This window comes from Camelus dromedarius, chromosome 36 (assembly GCF_036321535.1).
Source record: "Camelus dromedarius isolate mCamDro1 chromosome 36, mCamDro1.pat, whole genome shotgun sequence".
Classification (NCBI taxonomy): Eukaryota; Metazoa; Chordata; class Mammalia; order Artiodactyla; family Camelidae; genus Camelus; species Camelus dromedarius.
Genome location: NC_087471.1, coordinates 6,678,719 through 6,691,147, shown reverse-complemented (window position 1 = coordinate 6,691,147; position 12,429 = coordinate 6,678,719). Strand labels below are relative to the sequence as shown.

At 37.1% G+C, this 12,429-nt stretch overlaps 1 protein-coding gene across 1 annotated transcript in view; it reads right to left on the bottom strand.

Annotated features, from left to right (window-relative positions):
- Nucleotides 1–10,642, bottom strand: part of ADAM7 (ADAM metallopeptidase domain 7) — a 44,985-nt gene extending 34,343 nt beyond the window's left edge. The window contains exons 1-3 of the mRNA XM_010996544.3: nt 10,591–10,642; nt 9,545–9,648; nt 5,328–5,404 (exon numbers count right to left, since the gene is read on the bottom strand). Of these exons, the coding sequence (XP_010994846.3) occupies nt 5,328–5,404; nt 9,545–9,648; nt 10,591–10,642 (233 nt within the window). The remainder of the gene's footprint in view (nt 1–5,327; nt 5,405–9,544; nt 9,649–10,590) is intronic.
- Between the last annotated feature and the right edge of the window lie 1,787 nt (nt 10,643–12,429).

Here is a 12,429-nt window from a genome sequence, read left to right as displayed (position 1 = left end):
ATATATTATGTATATATGATATACACATCATATGTATCATGAATATATTTGATACACACAAATATAGTTGACTTATATATCATATATACACATGATACATATGTCTTAACACATTAATTCAGCACTCATATATTTAGATAAAGGCAATTTAGGAAACATAGAAAAGTACAAAACATATTGTCCTGAAATCTCATCATCAAGCGACAACCACTGCAAATATTTTCACATAATTGTTTATAGTCTTTTCTTGGCACAAGTGTTATCCTTTTGATAAAATTCTGAGTAATCAAAAGAGCACCCTGCTTTCCCACATCCCCCATATCAAACCCTGTGGGTACCTTCCGCCTGGGAACTAGCATTGTGTATTTCAACTGCCTCAGGACATGAGTCCTCCAGCAGAGCAGAAGCACAAGAAAGGAAATGACTGGTTTTTCTCTTCCCCTGAAATGTCGACTTTGGCAACTCATGGCAGAAACACTAGTCTTGAAGGTCTGCTCTGTTGAGCCTTCTCACTGTTAACACATAGTAAGACTCTGTTTACTTGTTTTTGATGGTCATAGTTTTCAGTGTACAAGTCTTGTGTATATTTCTCAGATGTATAACTGAATGTTTTATTCCCTGTTTTGAGTGATTGCAAATAGTGTTTTATTTTTTAGCATTCTTTTCTTATTGACATATAGTTGATTTACAATATTGTGTTAGTTTCTGGTGTACAGCATAGTAAATCAGTTTTATATATATATATACTTTTTTTCAATACAGGTTATTATAACCTGTTGAACATAGTTCCCTGTGCTATGCAGTAGGACCTTCTTGAATTTTAGTTTCCACGTGTTTATTGCTAACATATAGAAATTTAATTGTCTTCTGTATGATATATCCTGTAACCTTGCTGAGCTCATTAGTTCTAGGTGGCGGTTTTGTTTGCTTGTTTGTGTGTTTGGTAGATTCCCTGGGGTTTTCTATGCAAACCACAATAGTATCAAGTAGGAAATTGTTCTTCCTTTTACCATTCCAACCTATAGGCCTTATATTCCCTTTTCTTGCCTTGTTGCTCTGACTGGACCGTCTGGTAATGCGTGGTTGAATAGCAGTGGTGAGGCTGCACATACTTGCCTGGTTCCTGATTTTAGGAGAAAAGCGTTCAGTCTTTCATCGTTAAGTATGATGTTAGCTCTAGGGTTCTATAAATATTCTTTATCAAGTTGAGGACATTGCCCTATATTCCTAGTTTTCTGCAATTTAATTATAAAGGAATGTTGAATTTTGTCAAAAGCTTTCCTCTACATCAATTGACGTGATATGTGATTGTACTTAGTGGAAAGAATAGGGAAAAATATGTCTTCTTGGTTTGTTTGGAAGTGAAAATCCATAGCCTGATTTTTTTTTAATAAATCAAAATACATTAATTTTAAGAACTTATGTAGAATTATTTGGAATTCCATCCTTTAATAATTAGGTCTAATATCATTGTGCTGGGCCAGTAGACAATTGTCAGTTATGCTTAATGTTATTTTAAGTCTAAAAAAAATGTGTATAGCATAATTGCAACACATTTATAATCACATAGTATTTTTGCCATTGGTAGGACCCATTCAATCTAAGGACTAACCAAGATAACAACTGGACACCAGTGTTTCCCTCAAATGAAATATTAAAAAAAAAAAAAGAAATATTTTGTGTGAATATTGAAAAGTAACATATGATGAAAAAAACAAATAGAGCCTAAGTAGGTGTAATACATGATTTTGACCTGAAAAATCATAAAAATTATAGAATTTTAAAAGTGTTGTATGGTCATGATGTTCCCGAACTAGGAGTGACTTAATGTTTCAGTGATCACTTGGTTGATGCAGGAGTAAGCATGTTAATGGATTTTAATGAATTAAAGGAAACGAGTTGCTACCACCGAGTTCAAGATATAAACAGAAGTACAGAGAAATAGCAGAGTGCTCACGATGTCCTTGAATGCAATGATGCTTCTGTTACTCCTTTAGACCACCCCTGGCCACTCGCTTCTTGGTCCCACCTCTAACATGACAAACTTCCAGAACTACTTCAAAAACCAGCTCAAAACACCCTTCCTGATTCCAGGGAGACCCTGAGGTTCCTTCCTCTCTGTGTATTTCGCACCTCAAATGATTTCCATTTTCATGTTTCCTACATTTTTATCATGATTATAGAGGCCACCAAACTTTTTCTCTAAACATCAAGATGATAAACGTTTTAGGCTATGTGAGCTACACACTCCCTTTGTTGCATGTCCTTTGTTTAGTTTTGCTCAATTTTATCTTCACCTCAAATATTTTAAAACTGAGAAATCATTGTTAGCTTGAGGGCCATATATGAATAGGAAGTAGGTCACATTTGGTTCGCTGGTTGTTATTTGCCTACCCCTAAAAGGTTATCATGACTATCTTTAAGTGTACCTGTAAGCTACTTTAAAGAAGGGACCTTTTTTTTTTTTTTTAAATGTATGTTTCTCTGGTTCCTAAGACAGTATCTGACCTATTAGCAGTGTTTAATAAGTAAATACTGCTAAGAATAACGTAGCTGTAATGAAATTTGAGCTGCCATTCAAAAGACACTTCTCAGTTCGAGTTCAACAAAGTATTCAATCTCCTCAGAGAATACAAAGAATACACAGAATACAAAGCCTTTACCCCTTTTCATTTAAATTGTTCAGAATGCAATCTAAATTTATTCAACATATGAAGAAACAGGAAAATATGAACTGTTGTTAACAGATAAGATAATCAACAAGAGATCTACCTCAAGATAATCCAGAGATTGAAATTACAAGTGAGGATTTTAAAGCAGGTGTTATGTAACCGTGCTCAACAGGTAAAATAAAATATGCTTGAAATGTATAAAAAGATGAAATGTCACCAGAGAAAAAATAAATTGAAAATATTTTAATTGAAAAGTATCCTGAATGAGAAGTTTCACTGTCTTGAGTTTAAAATAAGAATGGAATTGATAGAGAAGAGTTAGCAAACTTGATGATAGATCATAGAAGGATAATAGAAGATAATAGAAGGAATCAGTGAAATAAACAATAGAAATAATTAACAAATCCAAATTTTAGCTACTGGAAAAGATCAACAAATTGATAAACTTCTTTCAATTTGTCAAGAATAATAGATGGAACTTAAATTACAGTATTAGAAATTATAAAAGGGTTATCATTAAAGGTACTATGACATTAAAAGACTAATAAGAGATTATGAAATATTATATACCCAAACTTTGACAACTTACATGAAATACACATTTTCCTTGTAAATGATAGTTTAAAACTGACACAAAATGAAACAGAAAATCTGAACAACCCTCTCTTAATAAAATTGAATTTGTAGTCATAAAACCTCTTTCCCGCACAAACACACAAAAAAATCCTCAAGGCACAGATCGTTTCATTCATGAATTCTATCAAACTTTCTAAAAACAACAAACATCAATCAGTGTAAATTACCACATGGGCATGTCAACAGATGCAAACAAAACACTTTCAGCAAACTTCTCAGGCAACTATCTTAATCTAATAAAGTACACCAATGACAAAGCTACTGGCAATATTATATTAATCATTCAATATTAACACTTTCCCCTTAAGATGAGGAATACAGTGAGGGTGCCAACACGTACTATTTCTGCTCAGATTGTACTGGAGCTCCTAGCCATTGCAATAAAGTATAGGAATAAAAGGAATAATGACTAGAAAGAAAGAAAGAAAGCAGCCAACCTTTGCAGATGAAAATCTCTAAGCAACCTGTGCAACCATCAGTAAATTCATAGTTAAGGATTGAAAAGTAGATAAACAGGATAAAACAGACAGCTCAGAAATAGTCATTTGATTTTGCACAAAAATGCAAAAGCAACCCAATCCAAAGAAAGACAGTTGACCCGTCTGTAAATTAAACACACACACACACACACACACACACAGACAAATTCAAGATAATAATAGACAGAAACTAAAAGCTAAAACCATGAAAATTTTAGAAGAAAACAGGTCACAGAAAGCAATTACCATTAAGGAAGAATTGACAAAAGTTCTTCAAAATTATAAAATTTCACTCTTTAAAAGGCACAGTTCAGAAAATGAAGGAAAAGTCACAGGATGAATATTCACAGATTTAGGAGGCTCTGTGATAGGCACTGAATTCATTTCCTTCATGGAGCCGAGGGAACTACGGTAACGCTACCTGTTGGAAATACCAACTTCAGATTAAAATGCTTTGCACGTCTGTAGTTCTGTAACAGACCACTCCAGGGTGATGGGCAGAATGAAAGATGGCTAATATAATAAGACTGGATACTTGAAGCCTGGGCAGCACGGGGAAATTTTGAAAGCAGGCAGATCCGAGTTAGTATATTAGCATCATCATGTGTGTTATGACCTGGACAAGTTATTATTTCAGTGAACCTATGCTTCTTCTGCAGTAAAATGGAAATAAAATAATATCTGCTTCATATGGCTATTGTAGGGATTAAGAGCTAATTTTGAGGAAAGGCACATAGGAATTACTCAATAAACATTCGCTTCCTTCCATCCCGAGAATGTTAGAATGTGCAGATACTGAATAAATTATCAACATAGTTTGTTACTAGGTTTATTATAGTTCTGCATATTTGTCCAATGGGATACTCAGAGTGGAAGGAGGGTTTCTTGTTTGTTTGTTTTGTCTTTTTGTTTGTCTTTAGCTAATAGGCCAGAGCCTCAATTCGTCAACAGAATTATCCTTCTGTTTTACTTAAAGTCTGACAGTCCTTCATGATTTTAATGTTTAGGGCTGGGAGGCAAAGCGTTGTGTGTAGGAATGGCTCAAAGAACAGCAGAAATTCAGCAACAGCAGAAACAAAGGTCGTGAAGAGAATCAATGAAGAAAATGAAAGGCATTCGAATTATTTATCTTACACAAAATAACTTGATGAATTAAATTCTTCCCAGTCCTTAGCTTACTCTCCAACAGAACGTGGTATGGTATCTGTTTTCAATAACTTAGAAGTCACTTTAAAAACTATGGTTTTTCAAATTTCTTTTGTTTCACTGACTCACAAAGAAGTAAGGCTTGAACTCTCAGAGTGAGAACAAGACGTTCAAAGAGCTCCAAGTATCCCAAATAAGGAGTCATTTAGGACCTGGAGAACAGTGTCTGCGATTGTTGTCAAGCTGTTGAAATGAGATGGGCTTGCATCACAAGAGTAAGAATTCGGATTATGCACAGATAACAAGGACGTGAAGAATTCACTTCACCAGAAGGTTTTTATGGGATCCTGTAGACTCATACATCTGCAAGGTGTTGAATCATAATAGAACTTACCTTGATTTTAGAAGGTGAAGAATTAGAGTTTTTCTGTTTAGTCTGATTTCATACAACAATTCTTCTTCGTAAGTTTCCTGAAAAACAGCATCCATCATGTGATGTGAGCGTGTGCTCCTTTAGCGTGCGTTGCTAGCGTGGTGGGTGGAGGGGAAAAATCACAGATTTTTCACAGTCTACCCAGCAGCCCAGCCGTCCTTCCAAGGCAAAATAATAAATACTGATAAAGCTGAATTTATCTGGAGGATTTTGCTTTCAAGTTATTTTTAATTAAAAATTTTAATGGCTTTTTTTCTAGTTATAAAATAAAATGGGAAAAAAAAGGTACATTTTCCCCATGTCCAGAAACATACAAGTTATTCTATGGCCCTGAAGTTCCACCCCTCACCCCCATGGATTTTTCTGTTCGTGTATTTTTACCAGCTTTGTGTGTGCTGTTTTATAGTACACAATTTCACATAAAAAAAAAAAAATGACCATGAGCACTTCTCATTCCAATAAATGTTCTTTTACGGTATGTATTTTATGACGCAAAGGCACAAAGTGAACTTATTTAATCTACATCTATATTAGAAATTTCATTTGGCGCATTCGCTATGGTTAGAATTGCATTGTCCACAGCATAGAAAACCTGTAAAGCTTTTGGTAAGTATTGCCAGATAACGCTGAAGAAAGGAAGTAGAAACTTGGAATTTTACCCAAAATTTATAGTGGTTCTTGTTTCTTTGCCTTAGACATTGCCACTAATAACAGCCTCTCAAATAAGGAAATGATAACCTATTGGGATTAATTGTTTTCTTTGATGATCATTGGAATTAATCTTTTCTTTTTGTTTATTTAGTTATTTTCACATTTGCATAGGAATTTCTAATTTATGTCCTGTCACCATTTTCTTTCGTGGTATTTTATTGCTTTATGATTCCTAAGAATTCTTTATAATTTAAGGATTCATAGTTATTAGTCATATATCTTGGACATTTCTTTAGTTTGTTGTTTATTCATTTACTCAACAGCTGCTATTTCAAAGACAGTGATTATATACAAAGTACAATGGTGCACAGGATAGAGGTGCTCTCGTGGAAGACACAGCTGAGCAAAGAAGAAAATCAAGCAAATGTAACTGAGTATTACAAGCATCATAGTATGAGAAATGCAGTGACCATGTCAGGGACATTGAAGGGATGAGTCCAGGGCAAGAAATAGCACATGCAAAGGTCCTGAGGTAGGAAGAAGCTTGGCACATTTGAGGAACAGGAACAAAGAGAAGCTCAATGTTGCCAGAAAATCAAGCATAAGTTGAAGAGAAGAGAGAAATGAAAAGTTAGGAAGAAGCCAAATCACACGTAGTCTACTAAGTCACTTAAGAGGATTAGGACTTTATCTTCAGCGTAAAGAGACGCAAAAGATGTAGGCAGAAAAGTGCAGAAGTAGGTATGATATTTTAGATGGCTTACTTATTATGGCTAATGGAGCAGGAGAACTCATGGCTGTAGGCAGAGGGAATAGTAAAAAGTAGATAATTTCAAAGGATATTTACCTGCTAGAATCTACAAGGCTTAGAGATTGATAAGGGAGGCAAAAGAGAAGAGTCTAGATTCACCTCAGGTTTCTGGTTGGTTTAACTGTGTCACTAACTGGAAGGGGTGTCTCTTGAAGAGGGGCAGCTTGGATGGAGAGTCGAGGGCAAGTTTGTATTTGTTGAATGTGAGGAATCCATTAGTTTGGGCTATTTCGATTTCAAGTTTAATGTAAAATTAGGACTTTATTATAAAGACACAGAATTCATAGGTGGGCAGGCAAAAAACTAGGTGCTCAGTCAAATGCAAAGGGATGAAATCACATTTACCAGGAGATAAACTGTGCATGTCGGGATGTGTGTCGGTGTGCCTCACAAGATGGTTTAATGGGACTTTTTTGAAATCTGAACGTTTGAATATGGATTTTATATTAGCTAATATTAAGAAAGTATCATTAATATTGTCCAATGTGTTCATTATTATTTTTAATCTTGCCAGTATTGCCTTTAATAAACAGAATTTTCCATTTTAGTTTCATTTCCGAATTCTATTTATTTTTATTTAATTTTTAAATTAACTTTTATTTTAGAATCATTTTGGATTTAGAGAACAGTTGGAAAGATAGGACAGAAGATTCCCACCGACCAACTCAGGTTTCTCTATTGTTGACCCCTTCTTTTGCTGTGGTATATTTGTCCCAACTAATGAACCAAGGTTGACATTATCAATTAAAGTCTGCATTTATCCAGATTTCCATCGTTTGGGTCTAATGTCCTTTTACTGTTTTAGGATTCCATCCGAGACCCCACATTACATTTAGCTGCCATATCTCCTTAGGCTCCCCAAGGCTGGGGTAGCTTCTCAGCTTCTTCTTCTGTCTGATGACCTTGACTCTGAAGAGTACTGGTCAGACACTGGTCAGGCATTTTGCAGGCTCTCCCTCAACTTAGATTTTTCTGATGTTTCTCTCGTGCCTAGACTGGGGTTATGGAAACTTGCTAGAACACGACAAAGTCAAGAGCCCTTTTCATCACATCATATCGAGAGTACATCCTATCACCATGACTTATCACTGATGTTACCAGGGTTACCTAACGGGGGTAGCACTTGTCAGCTTTCTCCAACATACAGCTATACTTTTTCCTCCTTCCATACAATTCTACTCTTTGGAAGGGAGTCACTGTGCACAGATCATACTTAATGTGTGGGGAGTCATGTTCCACCCCCTGGGGAAGAGAGTGTCTACATCAAGTCTCTGATTCTTCTCTATGGGACATTTGTCTATTCTCCCCCATTTATTTACTTGTTCAATCATTTATTCACTTGTTCAATCATTTATTCATATCAGTATGGGCTCATGGATGTTAATTTATACTTTGTGGTATGATCAAACCTATGTTATTGACTTGGTGACTCAAATTGTCCCTTCTTTGGCCATGGGGAGATCTCTCAGTTGGCCTCTGTTCTTTCGACATATTCCCATCAATGTGAGTTTGAGTTTATCTGTTTTGAGAACTTTCTTACTTTCTAGGACTACAGGATGCTCCAAACTCACTGTGTAAATTTCCTGCCCCAGTCCAGGCTCACCTCATATATTCATAATGAGACTTTTCACGTAATCTTAAGCCAATAACAGACGCTGGAAGAGCCCACCAGCTTTTGCACGATGGGTGGCAGAAATCTGGTTTTGACTTCTTAGCTGAGTACCAATGTCCAACCAGTAAAAGTTTTGAAAAAGTGAGAAAAGAATTGGAGATCAAGAGAAAAAAAATAATTTGCAAGGAGATTAGTAGAGATAAATGGTTAGACATTATTTCTAAACAGCACCAGATGGAGAGTTGCATTTTTTTAAAATCATCTCAAGCCATGGGAAAGAGGCCTCCATGGGGCCATTTGGAAAGTTGAAAGGTGTCTTACTTATGACTGAGAAACCTAAAAAGTGAGAGCCTGGAGGGCTGGCTCCTCTAATGGTGGAGGGAAGACAAGTCATTGCGTTAGGGAGGGTCCCCTCTCTCAAAGGAGTGTTGGGGCGTAGTGACAGTCAGTATTCTCCATGGGTCAGATTAAAAACCTAAGGCTCAAAATGCAAGCGGTTGATAAGAACTATCAAGAACAGTCACTGAATGCCTTTTATGATAGGGAATTGAAAATAACCTAATTTTGGTTTCCTCCTTATTCGGTATATTATATATTTTCTATATACATATTTATTATTTTTGGAAATAAAATTTTAAATAGTTAAAAATGTTAACACCTGAGTAAACACTCTTTGGAGCAATGGATCAATCAGGCTTTTCTGTCCCTGTGAAAGTTGTCCAGCTTTGCTGTAGGATCTCGGAGGCCTGTGTATCAGTTCCCTGGGAAGGCAAAGTGCTCAGAGATGACGTTCCATGGACACCAGCTCAGAACAAATGAGGTTGCCTTACATCAGCCTGGAAAGCTGTCAGTGGAACTCCTCACTCAAACTGGAAGATTTTTAAGTGCCCCCTCCTAAAACCTGAGCTTTATGCTTTTTTGTTTCCTAATCCATCAAGGGATCGCGTTCTCCCCCAACCTCCACCCCCACCCAGCCAAGCCCATGCTGCAAACTATACAGGTGTCAGAAAAATCGAGACTCCTTTGTCTGCCTCTGATTGGAGACCGAGGCTGCTTTCTGCAAGCCCGTGAAAGCAATGCCTCTTATTAAACCAAAGTCTGTACCTGTATGTCAACATCATGGGTGTGCCAAACATCTCGCTTCTGGATCAGGGGAAGCCTTTTAGGATAAACCAGTTGTTGACCCTCTACTCCAAGAATTACCTTTTCTAAAAGGAAACATAAGAGGGAAAATACATCTGGCATGAACATTCACCCACAGTAACTGGGTAACAGAGTTATTCTTGTACAGTTCACTTGGTCCCAGTTAGCGGTCGTTACCACAGCATCCCCACTTGACAGGTAAGGAAATTGAGACTGATATTTCCAGATGAGGAAAATAGAAGCAAAACTGGAAAGGAAGCAATGAAGCCAGGGTCCTTCAACTTCTCTCTTTTTACCTTGTTCTGCAATTACCACCTTTGTCATCTTTTTCTTCTCACGTTTGTCTCTGGATCCTGTCAAAGCCCACACTGGAATGGTCTATTGCAATGTCAGTTACTGATTTTATTTCCAAGGGACATTTGCATTTGAAGTCTTAAGTCTCATAGCTACATAGAAGACTTTCCTCTGTTAAAGGGATTTTCGGTACTTTTGAATCAGTGCTGAGCCTGACCGTCTACACATTACGAATCAAGTTGGTAGTCATCTGTAGGTGAGCCTTGCCATCCCCAGTACTGAGCGATAAAGAAGAAAGAGGATAGGTTTTGGAAGCTGCTTTTTTTACTAGTTTTATTAGTAGTATGGCTGTAAATAGACTCTCCCTGGTCTGTAGCCATTAGTCTCAATTCCCTTATCTGTGATGTGGAGGTGATAATACAGAACTTGAAGCATGCTAACATTCAAGGTAGCCAATGGCTAACACAGTGTCGTCCACCTTGCAGATACACAGTAAGTTCATTTCTTCCTCCTCCTCACTGTCCATCAGAGTATTTAAGAATGATACAGCATTTCATAGACTTGTAGAATCTCAAGATGAGCCATAACCTAGTCCAAGTCCTATGAGATATTCTCAGCAAAATCATCCATGGATATTAATGTTTCTATCATTTACAATTTGTGATGAGAGGGACGTTGCCTCATAAAACCCTCGTAAAAAGATTAAGACATACCTTTAATCTGAGAAATGAGCACAATCATGAAAAATAAACTCCCAAGAAACATTCTGAATGATTCTGGCAGAAGAGGGACACATGTGCTTGAGAAGAGACGTGCACAGTTCTCTGTCCTTGCTTCCACCGTGAGGATGAAGTCGCTCGCAGCCAGACAGGCAGTTTTGATGCAGCACAAGGAAGTGTTCCTTGATGGTGTTACATAACTTGTGAGATGCTTGAGGCTAAAACCTGGACGATGGACAGCATGTGCTAATTAAAGGCAACCACAGAGAAGGTGGTGGTGGAGGAGGTGGGCTGGGCAGAGATCCCTACTTCATGCCTAATATAAATATGACTCCAGCGGTATTAAAAATCCAAAAGTGAGAAAAGATCAGGTATGTCTTGGAAAAAAACATTATTGAAGGATGTTTGTATAAACTTTGGTTGAAGAAGGTCTTTCTATGCTGAATGCCACATGTAGGAACTGTCAAGGAAAATTTGATTAAAAAAGAAACAGATAGAAATATTGAGAATTTTTTTTCTAGCTAAATAAAGGTCTGGGCCATGTGGGCCATGGGGATATCCATGAGAACCCAGAGAGTCACTGGGACAAGAGGGAGAACTGAAGGAAAATAACTACCTTTTTTTTCCTTCCCAGTTTTATTGAGATGTAATTGACTATAGCATTGCATAAGTTTAAGGTTATTAATGATTTGAGTATAGTAATGAAATGATCATCACAAAACATAAACAATAAGTTTAATTCACATCTGTCGTCTCATATAGATACCCCCCCAAAATGTTTCATCCTGCGATAAGAACTCTCAGGACCTACTGTTTTAACAACTTTCAAATTGTTCAACTGTCCTGTTCACCACACTCCTTGTGTTGTAAATTACAGCCCTGGTACTTACTTACTTATCTCACAAGTAGAAGTTTGTACCTTTTTGATGCCATAAATCGCAAATTAATTTAAATTGAAAGGCAAACAAACACTCCAGGAATGTATGCCACATATATGATAAAAGGTGAGGGTATATATCCTTATAATATAGGACTCTTTCAAACGAATACTAGAAGGAAAACATTAATGGGCAAGTAAGTAAAAGATCTGCACAAAGCTCTCCCTATGCCTGCGTTCTCTTGTTATATGAGAACAGACACCTATTTGCAGTAGAATCCTTTTCTGTGTGTGGGATTCTGTCCCCTCCCCAATCTCACAGGATTGATTATCCGTCTAATATTCCCATAAACGGAACCATCTGTGGTCACTGGAAGCTTCCTTTGTTATTTAAATAACCTCAAGTCTCTCCCTTTCCGCAGGCCCCCAGCATCACCCTCTTTTTCATTCCCTTTGTAGTTCAACGTCTCACACAGTTTATCTGTATTTTTTGTGGCAACCTTCTCATCTCCCAAAACAAAGAAAACAGTATCAAACTCAGCCGTTGCAGCGAGGATTAAACGAGATAATTTAACTGAATCACTTAAAAGCAGTGCCTGCTGTGTATCAAAAGCTAGATAAGTGTTGATTTTTGAAGACCTATATAAATGTTGATCTTTGTTTTTATTACTTTTCTGAACCCATTGTATCCATTTTTCACCTTCCTTTCCTTCTCCAAGCTTCAGATTTTCTCTGATTCCCTCCCTTTACCCCAACGTGCCACACTGCTTTCTCCCGTCTAAGAGCCTCTGCAGACACTGGTCTCTCTGCCGGTCTCTCTGCCTCTCTCTCCTCTTTGTGGCCAGAATAATTCCTCCTCCTTCAGTTCTCGGTTCAAAGGTCACTTGCTCAAGAAAGCCTCCGCTAATGCCAGAGTTTAGAGCCAGTTTCTTCTTGGAACAAGATTCTCTTCTTTT